The sequence below is a fragment of the Bacidia gigantensis genome, assembly GCF_019456465.1.
Source record: "Bacidia gigantensis strain McMullin 20006 chromosome Unknown contig_125, whole genome shotgun sequence".
Classification (NCBI taxonomy): domain Eukaryota; kingdom Fungi; phylum Ascomycota; class Lecanoromycetes; order Lecanorales; family Ramalinaceae; genus Bacidia; species Bacidia gigantensis.
Genome location: NW_025408591.1, coordinates 1,435,716 through 1,457,479, shown reverse-complemented (window position 1 = coordinate 1,457,479; position 21,764 = coordinate 1,435,716). Strand labels below are relative to the sequence as shown.

Below are 21,764 nucleotides of genomic sequence, written 5' to 3'. Positions count from 1 at the left end.
TTACTAATAATGCTTTTAAATTTAAGCTTATTAAGTAAATATTTTTATAATATTATTTATTATAAGTTATTATTATATCCTACTTTCCTAAAGTTTTAGCAGTATTTTATAAAGTATAATATGCTTTCCTATCTTTAATTCCTTTTTATAATTAAACCTATAAATACTAATATCTTTATATTATAGTTTCTTAAAAAACATAATATTATAGTCGCTTTCTATGCTAGTAATGCTTATTAAAAAGTTAATATCTTAGAATTATTTTAAGCTAGCTATAATAAACTTTTACTAGTAGATATACTTTAAGTACTTTTTAGGTCTTTTAAAGAAATAAATAAAAATATAATAGTATATATAACTAATATTTTTATTTATTTTAATATAAATTATAGCCCTTAAAAATAGACTAAGCCCTTAAAAGAATTTACTAGATTAGTATAATAAAAGACTATTATACCTACTAGCTAAAAGCTACCTACACTAACAAGCTAGATATTAGGTTTCTATTTAATATTAAAAAAAAAATTATATACATATATAGAAAAAGGAATTTACTTTTTAGTTTTTTGCTAAGTTAAAAAAGTAGAATTAAATAGCTAAAGTAGATATAAAACTATTATACTTTTATAATAGAATACTATAACTTATTATAACTTTTATTTAATCCCTATTTGCCCCATTTTTAGGACTATAATTTAATTATTTTAAGTATAATACTTTTATATACTTTAACTTATATTCTTTTTCTAATATCTATTTTAATAGCTTAGTATAGCTGCCTTTTTAGCTTTACTTTATAATTCTATATTATTTTATATATATCTAAATTTATATAAAATTTTATAAAATATTTTATAAGCTAATATAAAGCAAATATAGTACTTAGTAAAATCTTTTGCAAAGTCTATTGCAAAGTACTTCGTAATATATAAAAAAAAAGATTTTAAATCTTGCAAAGTACCTATAATATTTTTTATAGGATCTTTATAAAACTTTAGAAAGTAATTAATTTCTCTTATAAAATTTTATAAAATATTTTATAAGCTTTTATACTAAAGCTTTGTTAGCTTTAGCCCTAGTACTAAGATTATATTAAGCCTAATATAAGAAGCGCTTTTTTTTATCTATAAATAACAAATAAATTATAAATAAAATTTTTATCTATTCTATATAATAGAATATATAGTGTAAATAAAGCTTCTTTTAAGCGAATTAGCTAAAGTTCCTATATATATCTTTTAAATTATATATATATTTATATAGCTATATTATAGTTATTATAGATATGTATATAAGGTATTTAGCCTTAGAAAATAGATATTAATTCTTTAATTATCTTTTCTATAAATTAGATATAGATTTATATTAAAGCGTTTTTAGGAAGTAGTATAATTATATAATACTACTTATAATTAGAAATATATAAGCTAACAAAGATAACTTATAATACTATAGGACTTATTATTTATATTAAAAAAAAAAGCTTTAAAATATATATTTAAAAGTTATAGTAGAACTTATACCTTTTTATAGCAGCTATTTATATATTAAAGATTTCCTAGAATTATTAAAATACTTTTTCTATAGTTTTTGCTAAAAGTATAAAAGCAATAAACTATTAAAAAGTATTATAAAAAAACATAGCAACTTTCCCCCTTTTTTTTATATTAAATTTAAGTTTACTAAGTCTATTATTATTATTAATATTAATTTTGTTTACTTTATTACTTTTTAAACTATTTAGCTTTTATAAAGGATTTATATTTTTTATTATTATAGGTATTACTATTGCAAGTAATAATTAAATAAAAAGAAACAATATTTTAAAAAAAATTCGCAACTTATAATCTTAATAGTCTTTATTTTCTAGATTATTTTTTTTAATAGTATAGTTTATTATATTTGCTTTTTTAAAATTAACTTTTAAGCTTAAATCTAATAGATTAGAATTTAATTACTTAAAAGATTTAAGTTAATACTTTAGTATTATATAAGATAAAGATATTTATACTGCTACTATTATATTAAAATTGCTAAGCTTAAATACTATACTATTTAAAATCTATTATAAACTATAGTCTTAAAGTAAGTAATTTAATAAAGCTCTATTCTATTTAGCTAATTTTAGCTCTAAATACTTTACTTTATTTTATTTTTAAGTAACTTTTAATAGCTATCCTACTTTTAGGCTTTAAAGAGCTAGCAAGATCTTATACTTTATTAGTATTGTTAGCAGTTATAAAATATATATTAAAAATTTTATAAACTTAGAATTAAGATTTTATAGGACTTTATTATCTTGCAAAAAGGTATTATTAGACTATTAAAGCTTTAGTATTCTTAGTATTATACTTAGATATTAAAGTACTTTAAATAATCCTAAAGCTATAAAAAATAAAACGCTATTATATAGATACTTTAATAAGCTTATAATCTTTAATATATTTATTTAAAAGATATATTGCTAATAATTTTATAGATAGACTTATTTGCCCTTGCTTCTCTTTGCTTTTTAGTCCTTAACTACCTTTAGAAAAGAAAAGTATTTAAATTATAAATATATTTAATAACCAGTTAAATAATAGTAACTCCAATTTTAACCTTAATGTTGGGTTTTACCCTTTTTTATTATAATTCTAAGCTTAATATAGTTTATATAATAAAAAAATATTTAATAATAATAATAATATATATAATTTATATTATAATACTAAAAAAAGAAAGTATAAGCTAGTAAGTAATAATAAAAACTATATAAAAGAAATTAAGCAAGATTTAGATATTAAATTAAATCCTAAATATAAAGCTATAAAGCTAAAGACTGCTTTAGCTACTTCTATATAGTTTAAAAGTAGTATAAAGTCTAATTAACTAAATAAAGAAAATATAAATAAAAATAAAATAAAAAATCTATTAGTATTTTTAAACTTTTTCTTAAGTATTGCTAACTTTAACCTTAAATTTACTAGTCTATTTAATAACTAAATATATTAATATTAGACTTTAAAAAAAACTATTAAGTTTAGCTAATTTATTAAATAGTCCTTAATAGATAGCTTAAAATCTAAACTAAATAATCTTATCTTTATATTAAGATTATATTTACTATTCTTTCGATATTAACTATATACTACTTTTATTATTTTTAAAGCTTAAAAAAATTATAGAAAGTACTTATATAGCGATAATATAAAATTTAGAAAAGTATAAATAATATATCTAATTTACTTTTAATAGCTTAACTAACTAATCTGCCTATATAAACTATTATATATCTAGCTATTATTATATTGTATCTAGTTTTTAAATCTATATTATAAGAGATTAAAAATAAATAGAATATTTTAAATAATAATTTATTATAGCAATATATACTTATAGATACACTTAGAAGTATATATAGTGCTTTTTCAATTATTATTTTTTAAAAGCTTATATTTAAAGTAGTTTATAAATTATATAATATATATAGACTATAGCCTAGTAATTATTTCTATTTAATACTTAGCTAACGCTTATAAGTATAAAAGCTTTACTAAATTATATCTATCTTTTAATATTTTACTAGTAGTATTACTATACTTACTACTTTCGCTATATAAACTATATTTAATATTAGTATATAAATACTATTAAAGCTAAGTTTTAATTATTAAGATTTTAAAAAGCTATATACTAAAGACTACTATATAATAAATAATTAGCTAAATAATTAAAGCTATAAATATAAGTACTTATAATTTCCCTAGAAACCTAAACTTATTATTTTCTATTTTTATAGCTATTATAAACTACTAGCCTATAAGCTTTATATTAAGAAGATTAATTATACTAAAAAATAGGTAGGACTATACTAAACTTAATTATTAAAAAATATACTTAGAAGCTATTATAAGCAAATAAATATATTTTCTTATTATACTTACTATTATATATTTTCAATAAATTATAATTAAATTTAAATATAGATTTATATATTTTTAAAAAGCTTAATAAAATATAAAAGTACTTTTTTAGCTGCGCTGCTTAGACTATCCCTATAAATAGAACCTATTTAAAAAGGTTACCTTATAATATATTAAAATTTATAATTATTATATAATACCTATAATAAATTTATAAAAATTATATACTTTATTCGCTATAGTTTAAAAAACTTAAAGACTTAGAAACTAAGTACTAAAAGTTTTTTAAAATCTTAAAATATATTAATTTTAATAATTCTATATTAAATATAAAAATAGCTAAAGCTTACAAGCAGCGTAGATTATATAGGTTTAAAACCTTTTTTAATATTTAGTCTAAAATCCTTCTACTTTTATCTTATAAATAAATTTAAGTTTCTATTTTAAACTTCTATATTAGGGCTATTAAAGATTTATATATAATATAGCAAAAAACCTTCTAAAGTTAACTAGAAAAGCAGAAAGAAATATCTAATAAAAAAGCAAAAAAAAGTAACTATTAAGCAGCTAAAGTAAAAGTCTTTATTCGATTAGTATTTAGCTTAGCTAAATAGCTGCAAGTTTTAATAGCTATTTTGAAAATAGCTAATATAATTTAAAAGCAATAATTTAATTTTATATAGACTAATAAAGGTATAAAGCAGCTTTAGTTAGAAAGTAAAATATTATATTTATAAATAAAATTTTTTAAATAATTAATTTAATACTTTTATTAAAAATACCCTAATATTCTAATAACTTATACTGCTATCCTTATATTATCTTTTTTTATAATTCTTTATTATATTATATTTTATAGAAGCTATATTAAAACTTTATAAAGTATAGCAGCTTTTCTATTATTAATACTCTTCTATATTTAGATCTATAAATATTAATATTACTGTATTTTAGTATATTAAAAGCTTTATATTGTCTTTTAGTCTTTATATAAGTAATACTACCCTAAAAGCTAATATTCTTTTCGATTTCTAAATTAGCTATAGAAAAAATTATAAGTTAAAAGTAACCTAGGTTTTAAAAAGCAACTTTAAAAGAATAAATATTAATATTATAGCTATTATAGCTAATATTTTTATTTGCTTAAATATTAATTAAAGCCTATATAAAATCTAGCAATATCTAAAAGGAATTTATTAAATTAATAATCTTAAAGAATATTTAGCATTCTAGCTTAAAGCTACCTCTATTAATAAGAAAAATATTAGGTTTATCTAATACTTAGATAGAATATTAATAAAATATATATATAAAAATAAAAATATATATTAAAGTTATTCTTATAATATTAAAAAAAATTAATATAATACTTAAAATATATTTAAAGTTGCTAGGCTATTATAAAAGGTTATTATTATTTATTATATTTTCTAATTAATCTTTTTTCTACTTATTTTAAATATATAATTTAATTGTTTTAAGTATAATATTTATATATACTTTAACTTGTATTCTTCCTCTAATATCTATTTTAATAGCTTAGTATAGCTGCTACTTTAGTTTTAATTTATAATTCTATATTGTTTTATATATATTTAAACTAGTATAAAATCTTGCAAAATATTTTATAAGCTAATATAAAGTAAATATAATATTTTATAAGATCTTTCGCAAAGTTTATTGTAAAGTACTTTGCAATATATAAAAAAATAGTTTTTAAAACTTATAAAGTACTTGCAAAATCTTTAGTAGGATTACTTTAAGCCTTTAAAAAGTATATTATATTTTTTATAAAGTTTTATAGGAAAGTCTTTTATAATTCTTATCTATTATATAAATTGTTTAGAAATACTAAAGCTTTTTATTACTTTATATAGCTATTAGCTAAAAGTAAAAGATAGCTTTATTAATAGGAATAATTTCAATATTTATTTTTACTTTAAACTTATTATAATCTTTTAATAAAGTTTTAAAAATATACCTAATTTTAGGTACTACTTTTTAAAAGGTTTTTAAAGTAGCAATCTGCTATTAAAGCTAAAGTTCTTTTAATATTTTGTTTTTTTGCTATAGTATAAAATATACTATTATAATAGTTATAGTCTTTAATGTCTTTAGCTGCTTTAAAAATAGCTTTAGCAATAGCTTTTATATAATTATAAATAAGTTATTCATAATCTAATATAATATAATTATAATAATAATTTCTAAGTTCTATAAATATTTAAAAAGTTTAATAGCTTTTAGTAGAAAAGCTATCTAGTCTAGCTTATTTCGAAAAATTTAGTTTCTAGTATTATAGAAATTATTTTTATAAGTTTTATACTAAGTTATAGGATTTATAAAAATATAAAGTCTAATATTATATCCCTAGGCTTTATAAGCTGCTAAATAATTATCTTTATATTAGTACTAACGCTAAAATACTATTTATATTATAATCTATCTACTTTTAGCAGCTAATTCTATTATTTTAGTATAAAAAGCTTTATTAGCTTTTAAAATCTTTAGAAATGCAAGTCTATATAATAATAGAATATTATATAAAATTTATAAGATATTAATCTTATTATAGATAGCAAACCTATTTATTATAATATATTTATAGATTTAAATCTAAATTTTAAGCGGAAGCTAACTTAATAAGCTATATAGCTTAAGAGGATTATTTATACTTAATTGCTATACTTAATAAGCTATAATTACCCTAGCACTACTAAGTAAAAAGTTTCCTTTTAAATATAAAAACTTAGAAATATTATAAGCTATTTTTAATAAGTATATAGTAATATTTTAGTAAAAAAAAGAAGTACTATTAGGATTTTACTTAGCTAAGCTATTCTTTAAAGTACTTAGATATAATTAGAGATTATAAGCTTAATAGCTTAGTATATAAATATTATTGTTTTTTAGATCTTATAAAATAATATATATTTTATAAAATCTTATAACTTTGCTTTAATAACTTTTATAATACTTGCCTAGCGCTACCTAGTACTAAGTTATAGGGTTTAGTATTTTTTATTATATTAATAAATAATTAATAATTTAAAGTTCGTTAGTATTATAAATAATATACTATCTATTATAGCTTTATAAATGCTTTTTTAGTATATAACTAGTCTTTACTATTAATATAAAAGACTTAAAGCTAAAAATAATAAAGTTAATAGGTTTTTTAGTTATTGTTAGTTTAAACTTTAATTATATATATAAAATAATACTATTATAAAGTTACTTTTATTTAGAAAAAAATTTAGTTTATAATAATAACTATTAAGTTAGCTGCAAATACTTTAAATTAAAAGAATAAGCTTTAATAAATATAATAAGCTATATTTTAATTATTATTAATACCTAGTTATATAATAATTATCTATATATAAAAGTTAAAAAAATATAATTCTTTAATATATATATAAGTTAGTAGCAACTCTTATAATTAAGCTATATTAAGTTATTTCTATTATTCTAGAGCTTTACTATTAGTTTTTTTAAAATATAAAAAATATTAATAATTTCTATTCTAAAAAAGTTTATTTAAATAACTATATAAAACTTTATTTTTATTAAACCTAATCTAGGGGATAAATAGTTCTATAAGATTAAAATAATAGCAAAATTATTTGAATTATAACTTACGCTTATACTTCTAATAGGAAATTATAATAGTATATATTTTTTCTAATAAGAAATTATAACAATATATACTTTGCTTATAGAATTCTAGTATTTTAGTATTTTTTATACTTTAAGATTTTTAAACTGCTAGTATTTTAGCAGAAATATATTTTTTGCTAGTTATATAACGTTTAGCCTAAGTATCTATACTTACTATACTAAACTTTAATATATATTCTGCTTTTATAAAGATATTAGAGTCTTAAGCTATATTATATTAAAATAAGTTATTTGTTTTAATAATAAATATACTTAAGCTATCTAAATAAATCTATAATAAAAAGAAAATATTAATATAGTTAGCCTCTACTAGTATTATATTATTATTATTATTTTCTATAGAGATATAGTTATACTATCTTATCTATATACTTTATATAATTTGCTTTACTTTCTATATATACTTTTTAAGTTTATATTTTAATTAAATATAACTTAGACTATAGAGTATATTAGCCTAAATATTTTATAATATATTTTTATAAAATAACTTTAATATAGACTATATATTTAATAATCTAGCTTTTAGCGCTTTTTAAGCAAATATCTTTATACTTTTAAGAAAAGGATTTAAGTTAAGGTAATATAGTTTCCTTATAATTAATAATATATTTAATAATTAATTATCTTTTTAAAAAAATATCTTAAGCTAAAAGCTTCCCTTTAATATAATCTTAATATAGTAGGATTTTTTCTTTCCTGCTAAATATAAATACTACTTTATTAGTTTTTAATTATTGCTTTAAAAAAGTCTATTAGAGTAAAATTTTTTTATTAGCTTTACTTTTTATATACGAAAAAGAAATAAAGAAAAAAAAGCTTTAAAAGCTTAATTAAAAAGCTTTAAAAAAGTAATTAGTATTGGCCTTTATAAACAAATATCCTATTAAGAATATTGTTTATAAATAAATTTGAAAAATAAAAAAAATATCTATCTTTTATTTAATTTATTAGAAATAAGTTTTACTTATAATAAAAAATATATTGCTTAGCAATAGCAGTATAGGTATTAACCTAAATAAGATAAAGTATAGTTTTTAGTTTTTAAGCAGAATAAGCAATATTAGAATTATATATATAAAATAAAGAAAGCAATATATTTTTCTATATAAAAAGATTATATTAATATTATAATAAAGAATATATACTAGGCTTAAATAGATTATAAAGAATAATAATAATAATTAAAGCTTGCAATATAAATAGATATAATATACTTTTATTATTATTAAAATTAGTTAAATATTATTTAGTCCTAAGTTTAATAAAAGTAATTTAAAACTAACTAATAATTATATTAATTCTAGAAGTTTTATCTCCTAGCTTAGCTTTTCCTTTTATAGGACCTTATAGGACCTTATAAGATTTTATATAATTTTTATAAAATATATATTTCTTACTTTATTCTTATTGCAATTAAAGATTATTATACTATTATTATAAGTTTTATTTAGTTATATTTAATCTATACTAAAGTATTTAAAAATACTTTAAGCTAAATATATTATAGGAATACTTATTAAAGCTATTAAATAAATATATTTTGTAATAAACTCTATATTAGCTATAAAAGTATTAGAAAATATAAAAATAAGCTATACTAGCTAGACTAGAATAAGAATAATAAATATAAAGTAGGAAAATTAAATAGATAACTATTAAAGTTCTATCTAGATTTTATACCTAAGGATTATAAGTACTTAGGGCAACAATAAAATAATATAAAGTTTAATTATATATAGTTTTATTTAGTAACTAAAGTCTAATATTCTTAATAATTTAAATAAATTTATGTTAGCTTTTATAGTAAAAAGTTAGAAGCTGCTTTTAAGTAATATTCTATTTATAACTGCTTTGCTAATTATATAAGATTATATTTAAATAATATATATAGCTGCAAGGTTGCTTATAGTAGCTATAAATACTCTTTTACTAAAATAATAGATATATAATTAAAAATAAAAAATAAAAGTATTATTATTGCTAAAATAGTATAACCTATATTTCCTATTTATATATACTTTTATTTAAAAGTAGGCTAAAATATAGTTTAACTTTAAGACTAGTAAAAGTACTTAAGATACTATATTAAAGAATTTTATTTTATAGGTAAATTAGAAAAAATACTTAATTTATAAAAATGCTAATTAATTAAAAAATATAATATATTAAATACTATAAAGTATTCTAGATAATAACTTCTATATAAGGTCTATTATAGTTTTTTTATATATTAATAATATAAAAAATTGCAAATATATCTGCTAATATTATAATATTTTATAAGTTATTAGATTTCTATTAAAGTATAAGCTATTTTATAATAATCTAGTTTATACTTTAGTCTATATGTAGAATAAAAATAGTAAATATATCTATAATAAAATTTATACTAGGGATTAGTAGTAGAATATATAATGCTATAGTATACTTAAAGGCAAAACTATTATATTTATCCTACTTGCTATTAATAAAATAGTAATAATTAATTATTATAGAAATTTAATATATTAGCTTATTTATATTATAATTAATAATCTAGATATAAAGACTTAAAAATCCTTTAAATAACTTGCTTTTATCCTATTTACAATACTTTTAACTATTAAATATATAAACTATTTGCAACTTTACTTTTAATTTTATATTTACTATTTATTTATATAATATATTTTTAAATATATATTTAGCTTTTATTATTATTTATTAGCTATAACTAAATAAGTAAGCTAATAAACTATTAGCTTTTAAAGCCTTTATAGATACTAGTATAACTATTTAATATGCTAATAGTTAAATATAGCTTTATTTTCTAATTATTATATCTATAATAGCTAACTACCTAGAGCAAATACTATTAATAAGTATTAAAAAAAATTATCTAATCTATTATATAGCACTTAGTAAAAAAGGTAATTTAATAGAGAAAGCTAAGCTTAGAACTTATAAGTTTATTTAATTTTAGCTTATAAAATAGGAAAGTAAGAAGATAAGTATTTATATAATTAAACTAAAGTAATATATCTATAATCTTATAAATTTTATATAGAAGTACCTATATATAAATATTTATAAAGCTATAATGCCTAATATTTTATATTAATTATATAAAGGTATTATACTAAGCTTTATTTCTTAGATTATTAATATAATTAAAGAAACTTTACTAAAAGTAAAAAACAAAAGAAAATAGCTTAAAAATAATAGTTTCTAAACTATAATACTAGATAAGTTTCCTACTGCTATAAAGCTAGATTAATACTTTACTATAGTTCTTTAAATAGCTAATTTAAAATTTTTTAAATAGTTTAGCGAAGTAAAGCAGTAGGCTAGTATAGAAAGCAAAGCAATTGTTCGATAACTAATAGCTATAATAATACTATTATTATTTTCTAGATATCTAAATATATTAGTTTATACCTAGTTTATTTTCAATTTTATATTAATTATATTTTATATCTATTATAATAAAAATATATTAGAGTATATAGAATATATACTTTCCTAATTTAATAAAACTAAAGTTATATTTCTAAAATACTAACTAGCAGTGCAAAAGCTAAAAAAGCTTATAAGAAATAATAGTTTTAATAATATTTTAAGTATAAAATATAAAAGCATTAATAGTAAAGAATTAAACAACTTTTATAAGCATAATAAATAGGATAAAAAAGGATAAATATCTACTTTTAAATAGCGATTAGTAGCTGCTTTTAATTTCCTAAAAATATATACTTTTATATATTATATATTATTAATATAAAAGTTTAGTAGTGCTGCTAACTTTATAATAAATTATAGCGAAAAAGTATATAAAAATTAGCTAAAAAATTAATTCTAGTAAACTAATAAGAATATTAGTTAGGAAATATAAATATTTAATTATAATTTATATAATATTAATATTATAGCAATAAAAAAGGTTATTAATTTAAAAAATACTTAAAAGCATTATATAGCTTAAAATAAAATAGAGGCTTATATTACTTAGTTAACTAGATTAATTTAAGCTATAAATTAAATTTTAGATTTTATTTATAAACTTTTAAGGAATTTATCTTAATATAATCTTAATAGCTTATAGCAGCTCGCTAGTAACTTTTAGGGTAACTAGGTACTTAAAAATTAGGATTTTTATAATTGCTTTACTATATTTATCTAGGAAAATTAGAAAAAATATAATATAAATATTAATAATAGTACTATAATAAAAGAATAGCAATTATAAAACTAGGACAACTTATAAATAAATAGAATACTAGTTGTAATATATTAATTACTTAAGTATTAGATTTAGAAAAGCAAAGAACTAAGCAATATAAATGCTTTTTTTAAAGAACTTATCTAGTATTCTAATAATTAGTTAAACTTAAATAAAAAATATAAAAATTTCTTTTAGTTCTCTAATACTTACTTATAAATATATAAAGCTTTTTAGAATATAAATAACTATAAAGTTAAATATACTGTTAGTTTATACTAAGCAATTGTAACAGTATATAATATTAATTAACAAAATAGCGAAAAAAACTTCTAATAATATACTAGAGTTCTTATTAAATATTATAATTTTAAAAACAAAAAAATTATATATTTAGTTTATAGTATATTAGAAGTAAAGCTAGTATTTTTATCTTAGGCTTAATAACCTATTTACTTTAGCGATTATTAATTTATTAAGCTTTAGAACGTTATTTAAAGCACTTATATTATACTAAGCAACTAGCCTAATATTGCTTTTTTTAATAATTATATTAATTAGGATTAATTTAATAAGCTTTATAATCTAGACCTTTTAACTAATAAAACCGAACTTGCAAATAAAATAGCTTAAGAATAGGTATAACAACTAAAGTAAATAATATAATAAACTTGCGATTTTTATATAACTATTAAAGCTAATATAATTATTTAATAATATGCTAATAAAGTTATAATATTGCTAATAATAGAATTATTAATATAATATAATTTAGTCCTATTTTTAGATCTTAGGCTATCTTATAAAGTTTTTTCTAGCTATATTAAAATCTTATAAAATTCTTTCTAGCTATATTAATATTTTATAAGATTCCCTCTAGCTATATTAATATTTCGCGAGATTCCTTCTAGTTATACTAAGATCTTATAAGATCTTATATAGGCCTAAATTTAGGCTTAGCAATCTTTAGCTTTAAATAATATATAATATAACCTTTAACATATAAATATTAGCTTTTCCCTCTTTTTTTTTTAATTTTTTTAAATATTATTAAAGGTTAAAATTACTTACTAAGCTATAAGACTTATATTTTTAGTTAGCTTATTATTACTTATTTAAATAACTAGTATTATCTTCGCTAGAATAATAGGCTTTAACTATTATAATAAAGTATTATCTAAGCCCTTTTTAAAGGCCTAAAAGCTTTATATATTTTTAATAAAAGTAGGATAATTACTTTAACTTAAGCTATATAAAAAGTTAATTTAATAATAGAAAATTTAATAACTTTAAACTATTTAAAAAAAGATAGAAGTTGAACTTAAAAATTAACTTATAAAAGATAAAAATTTATATATTATATATATACTTTTTAATTTTTTTTTCTATTATAATACTAATTAGTTAGATTTAACTAAAGCTATCCTATAGGCTAAATAGCAATAACTTAACTTTATACTAATTGTCTTCTAATCTTACTTCCTTTAATTTTCCCTCTTCTAATTCCCTTTTTTTAATTTTATAAAAAAGTAGCTTTTATTATATAAATACTAATAGTAATAAATATATCTAGGGCAATACTAAAACTTAAAATGCGCTAAGCAAAAAAAGTATACTTAAATTAATACTAGAATATAAGTATATTTTAGAGAAAACCTACTAAATAATTAAAGCTATTGTAATAAGCAGTACCTATTAGACTGCCTATTTACTATAAGCAGATTAGAGGGAATACTTAGAACTTAACTAAGTTATATAGAATATTTAGCTAAAAGTTATTTATTCTACCTATCTAAAGAAACTTAGCTATGCTATTATAGCGGTCTTAATAATATAGGAGGCTAGAAAAGTAAAAAAACAAACTATATAAACTTTCTATACTAAATAATTATAGATTTTTAATTTAATTAGGTAAGCATATTATTAAATAATAGCAAATCTATATAAGTTAATAATAGAATACTATTATTCTTTTGTAGGAATAGATATTAAATTAAAAGTTAATAGCAATTTAAAGAACTATTTATAGATATATAACTATTAGGGTAATTTATATAAAAAGTCTAAGCTTCCTTAGGCATTTTTATTAAAATTATTAATTAAAGCTATTGTTATTACTAGCTTTAGCTAGAAGGGGGCAATTAGTTAAAATAAGTAAATAAAAAAGATATTTCGTTTATTACTAAGTTAGTTTATTATACTTATTTATTTAATAATAGAACTTATTTTATTAAAGTATAGTATAGAGAGCTTTTATAAGCGAAAGTTGAAATATAAAAGTATATATAATAGTAAGAATAATATTTAAATAAACGAAAATATTATAAATACTAATATAGATAATTTAAAACTCTTATATTAAGTTTTTTTAGATATAGTGCTAACTTTAATAGGAAGAGAAAACAGTAAAGCAGCTTATAGCCCTACTTTTATCTAAAATTAATAAATTAAATACTATTAATAAAAAAGTAGAATAGAGTAAAAGAAATAATTGCTAGAACAGGTATTATAATAATTTTAATAAAGTCTTAAGCTATTAGAACTAAAAGAACTTAGCTATAAGTTATAAAAATAAGCGCTTATTTTAAGGTATAATAAATAACGTATTAATAATAATATTATTAGGAAAAGAAATATATCTATATTAAAAGCATATATAGAAGTCTACTAATATATTTATCTAAAGTTATAAGTAATAAGCGGAAAAAGTCGCTAAAGTTTTATAAAAGTTTTATAAATAAATAAATAATTGCTTTAAAAGTATATTTAAATACTTTATAAATAAATATTTTTATTAATCTAGATTTACTAGAAGTACTTTTCCTGCCTAAAGCGGCAACTGCTAGCAATTAGTATATAGCTAACTTGATAGTAGAGTATTTTAGCTATATAATAAGTTTTATAAATAAATCTACTATTACTTATTAATAAAATAATATATATTAAAAGTCTAAATACTAGCTAAAAACTTTAGAATTACTTAAAATTTGCTAGATAAGCTTAATATATTAATATACTAGCTTATAATACCTAGAAATAAATATTATTATAGATTAAAGAAAATAGTTTCTTTAGATATAAACTAGAAACTATAGCAAGAAAAGATTAATATAATAAAAAGAGCAAAACTTTAATAGCTAAATACAATAAATATAGAAATGCTTTTAGACAAATTATAATTATATAAAGAGTTTAAAAAAGTAGTAAAGCAGAAAAAGGTAATAGTAATAGTTTTTAAACCTATAAGTAGAGAACTAGATAAATAGATAAAGCAATATAATCTTGCAAGCATTTTATAAGAATCTTATAATATAATTTTATCTATAATATCTCTAGGTTAAGTAAGTAAAAACAAATAATACTAATAATTAGTAAAAGTCTTATTTTTAGAACGTTTTTTAATAAATATCTAAATAATATATCTAAGGTTATTAATATAATTAATATAAGTAAAATAATTTATATTTATAGTATATTTAAATTAAAAAAAGCTTTTAATATAATATATATATTTAATGCTAAATTCTATAAAAAGTAATAAAGTATATATACTTAATATTATATACTTTACTTCTATTATATATATTATATATAATAAATTAATAAGTTAATTTATACTTAATTACAGTGTATATGCAATATAGTATAATAATATATAAATGCGCAAATAGCGCGCAGTTTGCGTATAAAAGCAGATATATACTATTTGCGCTTTTAGCTAGCTACCTACACTTTTCGCGTAGGATATAGCTTAAAACTTTTTACTAATGTTTAGAAGCTAGTAATAAGTATTCTATTTTTCTATATTTTTATAAAGGTTTCTAAATCTATTACTATAGAAAAGTAAAATATATTTAATAATAGCTAGTTAAGGCTTTTATTTTTATAATTTATAAGATTTATTATATATAATATTTATTTAGATAATTCTATAGCTAGTATACTTATTTATTATATAATAGCAATAATATTCTATTTAAAAAAGGGTTAGTAAAGTTAGCTATAAAGTATAATAATTTTTTTAAAATATTACTTAATAAGAATAGAATTATAAATAATTATTATAAATATAAAACCTTATCCTAGAAAAGGATTAAAATCTTATTTAAATTTTAATAATTTTTACTTTTATAATTATTATATTTAATAGTTTTATATTTATTTCTATATATTCTATAAATATATTATTAATAATAAGGTAATTTATAGAAACTTTTATTAATTTAGTTATAATAGATTTACTTATTTTTTAGCTTTATTAAAATTATTAATAAAGTAGCTAAAAAAGTTATAACTTTAGCTTTTAAAAATTACTTATTAATTCTAGCTTCTATTAAATATTTTAAATTATTTTATTATATTATTATTATTTTATTAATATAATACTTATTAAAAACTTTAATAGATTTTTTTATATAATATAATAAAAGAAACTAAAAATTGTATTTATAATCTAACAACTTTTTATAAAAAGCTATATATTTATCTTAAAAAGTAAAATAAATTAAAATCTCTTTATAAACTAAAAAGCTATATATAATATTATATATAATATTAAATTTTTTAGAAGTTAAATCTCTTATAAGTTATATAATTAGGCTATTAATAAGTTTAATAAGATTTTTAACTTAGAAAATACTTTTCTAAATCTTTTTAATATATTTAAGATTAAGTCTAAAGATTTAGCCTCTAAAACTATATTAAAAGAAAGACTACTTACTATCTAATATATTGATAAAGTTTATATATAGCTCTTACTATATAAGAAAGTATTTATAGAAATCCTTTACCCTATAACCTAGGTAAAGAAAATATATAAAAAAAAGTATATTTAAGAAGAGGAAAGAATATAAAGTAGTTTTAATAAAAAGGGTATATAATAGTTAAAAGCTATAGCAAGTTTTTTAAAAAGATTTTTATTATTATTTAAAAGTTTTTTACTTTTAATATTATTAATAAATTATAATTATAGATAAGAAGTATTTGAAAAATAATTAAAAAAAAAAAGCTAACTATAGTTAGCTTTAAAAAATTAAGCTTTAAATTATTTATTAATTTTATTTTATTGGCAAAAGCTTTAAAATAATAATATATAAAGCTATAAGCTAAAAAGAAAATAATTATAACTATAAACTTTTATTACTTATAGATTTTTTAACCCTAGTATTGGCAGCAATAAGGTTATCTACTATTTTATAAGCTTTAAATATTTGTTTTTTTTTTCTAAGAAAATAGTATAGTAAAAGAGAAAAGCTTTAAGCAGTAGAACTGAAAATAAAGTATTATAATACTATATTAATGTAAAAACTAGCTATACTTAAAAGTATTATTCTAAAAGCCCCTTAATTAATAGAAATAATTATAAGAATAATAGAGTAGGGGCTACTAAAATACTATATAAAAGCCTAAGAAATTAGGCGAAATAAGCTCTTGGCCTACTAACCCCTAGTCTAGCTAGATCCTACATTCGAGCGAGGGCACTCCATCACGCCAAAGACACTTAGTCGTCGGATGTATTTATATGATCTCGTCATTCGACATTGACCAGTCCCCTGGTCTTTTACTTAACGTATGAAGTAAGTACAGCACCACCGTCTTAGACATGCTCAGCCACACAGTCTCTGCGAGATCGTCCCATTATCATTGGAGCCAGAATGAACACTGCACGCTATCTCATTGCTATAAGAACACACAAAGATACTGATGATTTTAAGTAGGAAATGGGCTAAATCTCGTAGACAGTGAAAGCAGAAGGCCGCCAAGATGCAAGTTCCACTCTCGTCGAGATACAGGATCGCTGCCCCTAAACACCTTGGCTTCCACGTACTGAAATACCCTAAGTTGAATACCACATTTCTCGGTACTCATTCTCCAATTTCTAAAAGCCTCGCCCAGCAGCAGGCTCTCCTCAAGGCCCTCTCAAAAACGACTCTCCGCGGACGCGTCACCTGTACAAGCGACATCGTACACGAGCCAGCTACGCGATTGCCGCAACGCAAAATATGTCTGTCGATATCTGTGCCCGCCCGAACATTCCTGGGACCCATTCAATCATAATCGCCACAAGAATGGGATGTCACTACCGCGACGTGATTGGTCAACCGCCACGCTCTAACGACTTGGCACATTTCCACCAATCAGCAGCGCCGAGAATGTCACCAAAGTCTCCACCTAGGGAGATATAAAGGGCCATTCAGAAGCAGGTTGCACAATGATTCCAGAGCTGTCAACGGTCGCGTCCCCCTTTGAACTTACCGATAGAGAATCTGTCGCCTTAAGGCCAAATCAGGGCAATGAGAATTTCCAGCATGCTTCATTCGAAAATAGCGACAGCCCCCCACGACGATACCCCAGACACCATTCCAGCTGCTCTACCAGCTCCCCAAAACTCGCAGCCACACTCACTCGACATCGAAAAACAAGCAGACAATGACACCTCCAGACCACACAACAAGACATCAGCATTCCAAAGCCTCGGCCTCCTCGACCGCTTCCTGGCCCTCTGGATCTTCCTCGCCATGCTCACCGGCATCCTCCTCGGCAACTTCGTCCCCTCCACCGGTCCCTCTCTCCAAAAAGGCAAATTCGTCGGCGTCTCCATCCCCATCGCCATCGGCCTCCTCATAATGATGTATCCCATCCTCTGCAAAGTGCGCTACGAAACGCTCCACCTTTCTTTTCGCCAGCGTGAGATTTGGACACAGATCCTCTTCAGCGTGTTCGTGAACTGGATCGTCGCGCCATTCTTGATGTTGGGGTTGGCTTGGGCGTTTCTGCCGGATAAGGCGGGGCTGAGGGAGGGGTTGATTCTGGTCGGGTTGGCGAGGTGTATTGCAATGGTGTTGATTTGGACGGGACTTGCGGGAGGGGATGGTCAGTACTGCGCCATTCTCGTGGCTATCAATTCCGTTTTGCAGATGATTTTGTATGCGCCGCTTGCCATACTCTTCATCGGCGTCATTGGCCGCTCAGTCGCGGATGTCAGTGTATCGTACTCCACCGTGGCAACAAGCGTGGCCGTCTTCCTCGGGATACCGCTCGGAGCAGCAATCATCACGCGGATCTCGCTTCGATATTTGGTAGGCCAGAAATGGTATGACGATATCTTCCTTAAATGGCTGAGTCCATGGTCCTTGATTGGTCTGCTATTCACCATCCTAGTCCTCTTCGCCTCGCAGGGCCACCAGGTAGTGCATCAGATCGTTTCAGTGGTCCGTGTTGCAGCGCCGTTGATTGTGTATTTCGGTATCGTCTTCTTTTTCACCCTGCTTATTACTCACAAGCTTGGGTTTGGATACAAGCTGGCTGCTACACAGAGCTTCACGGCTGCGAGCAATAACTTTGAGTTGGCGATCGCGGTCGCTGTTGCTACGTTTGGAGCGGACAGCGATCAAGCGCTTGCAGCGACTGTTGGGCCGTTGATTGAGGTGCCGGTGCTTCTTGCACTTGTGTATGTGATCAAGTGGATTGGGCGCAAACGACGATGGGAGGACTGAAAGGCACGTAATGTGTGAATTCAAATGCATCATTGTCCGCTATTTAATTGACTTTTGTACGACTATCATATCTGAAGGAAAAGTTGGTAAGGAAAGCTCCTGTTGAACAAATCAGTGCTGGAAATGATCTCGGTGCCATGTTACCATTCGTGCACAAGATATTGAAAACAATACTCGATGAAAATGATGATGAGCCCCTGGTTCCTTCGCTTTTATTTGGGGGCTTCTCAGAAAAGGCAAGCAACTGACATTATGATCTTACCCGCTTGAAAAGTCGACTCGAGTTCATACAGTTTTTTACCTCTAAACAAACGATAGGCAGATGATGGTGCGGGCTGATGCGATTGCAACGTGATCAACATTCCACGAGTTGATGTCTTTGACGAGAGGTTTCCGATCCATGAAGCATGGGTTCATCACACGGGCTTCTGTCTAAGCCAGTGGACCTGCGTGGCTCAATTAGGAGCCACAATGGACGGTCCGATACAATTAGTCTCCTCATAATGCCAGGCTCGACAGCTTCTATTGTTCGCAACAGCAATAGGCCCGGTGCCTGCTCCTCCTCCGAGGCTCGCCAACCCCAGATACCCAAGGTATCCACCCGGTGCTCCAAATTTGATGCAGATAGCACATTCGCCAAACGTGCAGGTACCTACGCCTGTGAAATTAGTTGGAGTTGGACCAGGCAGGCCCGGAGCAGGCGGGACAACTGTCGCAACGCTCAGCCAGTCGGTCGAGAAGACAACCCAGCCTGGTTGACCATTTGGGTTGCCGCTGGGGCCTTGCTCGTCTAGCTGAAACCAAAATCCTCCTTCAGGAACGTAGTTGTCCTTGTTGACGCTGCAGTTGGTTGAATTGGCGCAGATGCGGAAGGGGATGCTTCTTTCGCCGTTGACCACGAGATCCTGGTTGACGTAGAAACCGCCGTTCTGACGGATCTCGTTTCCGCCGCTGTCCTTCATCAAGTAGCAGTGATTGTAGCGGAGGCCGAGGTTACCGTAGTAGGAGCAGACGGGGCCGTTGCCGCAAGAAGGGCATGGTCCCTGACTTGTGTCTAAAGGTTTCACAGACATGGGAGCCGAGCGGCAAGCGGAACCAATGAAGAGTTGGCCAGGGCCACAGCATTTTCCCTTCTGGATGGAGAAGTCGAATGAGTAGCCTGTGCCTCTTGGGCAGCATTGACCCTCGTTGGGGTAATCTACGTCGGTCCTCCAGAATGTGTCTGCTGGACAGCAGGATGTCATGCCGTTCTTCGGATCAACATCTGTATTCTGCGTCAGCAACCTTGCCATGAGACGTAGTAGTGTGTCAAGAAGGCTCGAAAGATCAAACTACTTACATGTTAGTCCTTCACATTGAGCAGGATTAAAGTCGGCATCATTGTTCGTCGAAGTTGATGCTTGGATGTTCGCATGAGATTCCGAGCATACATGGGTGGTATGACTCTCTTCAAGACCGATGGGGACTTGAAGAGCGAGCGCAGTCGATATGAGAGCCAAGATGCTAAGATAAAAACGATTCATGATGACGTATACGACCACCTACAAATGATAGCTTCTTCCCTTCAAAGGGCAATGAACTTGAGTTTAGTTGATTTCTTTCTTGTCTCTGAGACTGCTAGAGGATGGAATGGATATCTTTGAATGATCAGGCGACTTCTCTTTATAGTCATTCACACCGAGTCGAAACCAGGATGTCCTTCTGTATGCGATCACAAACTTAGTATTGGCGCAAAGCATCTTTGACAGCGACAGACGTTCTGTGCCATCAAAAGAGGCGTTTTGGTGGCTCTCCAAGTACGACCGAGGAGAGTCCGCGTCTTTTCCGTTGCATATGCTTCAAGATATACGAGAACCCGGGGATCATGTGTTTCGCTTTTGACGTGCGAGATCGAGGCCTGAGGCCTGTTTCTGGGAGAATCGCATCAGGTGAGCATCAATAGAGCAGCGAACACTAAGCGATCTGGTCGTAGTGACATAGCAGCGTCCCTTTTTTTCCAAACGGTTGTTACATCGCGAAAGCTAGAAGCTAGGCAGACTTTCAAACTTCCCTTAGTTGCTTGATCAGCATCATACCGTCTTCCATCTTCAGATATGTGACCACCAATATGGTACTCGCGAAACCTTGCTCAATTCAAGATCAATGCCTTCGCTTAATCTGGTCGAAAGTTAACCACCCACGAGGATTCACTGGATACCGACCATACGTGTGAACGACAAGAGGTCGAATTCGCTTACTGGTGGAACATAGAGCATATGGCTTGCATCGAAGTTCTGCACCGTGTGTTGACATGACCAGTAGAAAATCGAATGATCGTCACGTTCAAAGAAAGGCAACCTGAGACTCGTATGTCGCTTACTGAGGTAGAACAGAGGACATGTGGCTTGCATTGGATGCCTGCATGATATCCCAACCACTGAAAGGTCCGATAATCGGCCAGAGTGAGACGGAGAATGGTCATACGCTCGTGTAGTATGTCAC

At 24.0% G+C, this 21,764-nt stretch overlaps 2 protein-coding genes across 2 annotated transcripts; one reads left to right on the top strand and one right to left on the bottom strand.

Annotated features, from left to right (window-relative positions):
* Positions 1 to 18,095: 18,095 nt before the first annotated feature.
* KY384_001222 (uncharacterized protein) lies at positions 18,096 to 19,283 on the top strand (the record flags this gene model as incomplete). Its single annotated transcript, XM_044809753.1, has 1 exon — positions 18,096 to 19,283. One exon carries the CDS (start codon positions 18,096 to 18,098, stop codon positions 19,281 to 19,283), a length of 1,188 nt encoding a protein of 395 aa, XP_044673660.1.
* A 455-nt stretch (positions 19,284 to 19,738) lies between these two features.
* On the bottom strand, positions 19,739 to 20,575 carry KY384_001221 (uncharacterized protein; the record flags this gene model as incomplete). Its single annotated transcript, XM_044809752.1, has 1 exon — positions 19,739 to 20,575. The coding sequence occupies one exon, from the start codon at positions 20,573 to 20,575 to the stop codon at positions 19,739 to 19,741; it is 837 nt and encodes a 278-aa protein (XP_044673659.1).
* Positions 20,576 to 21,764: the final 1,189 nt, after the last annotated feature.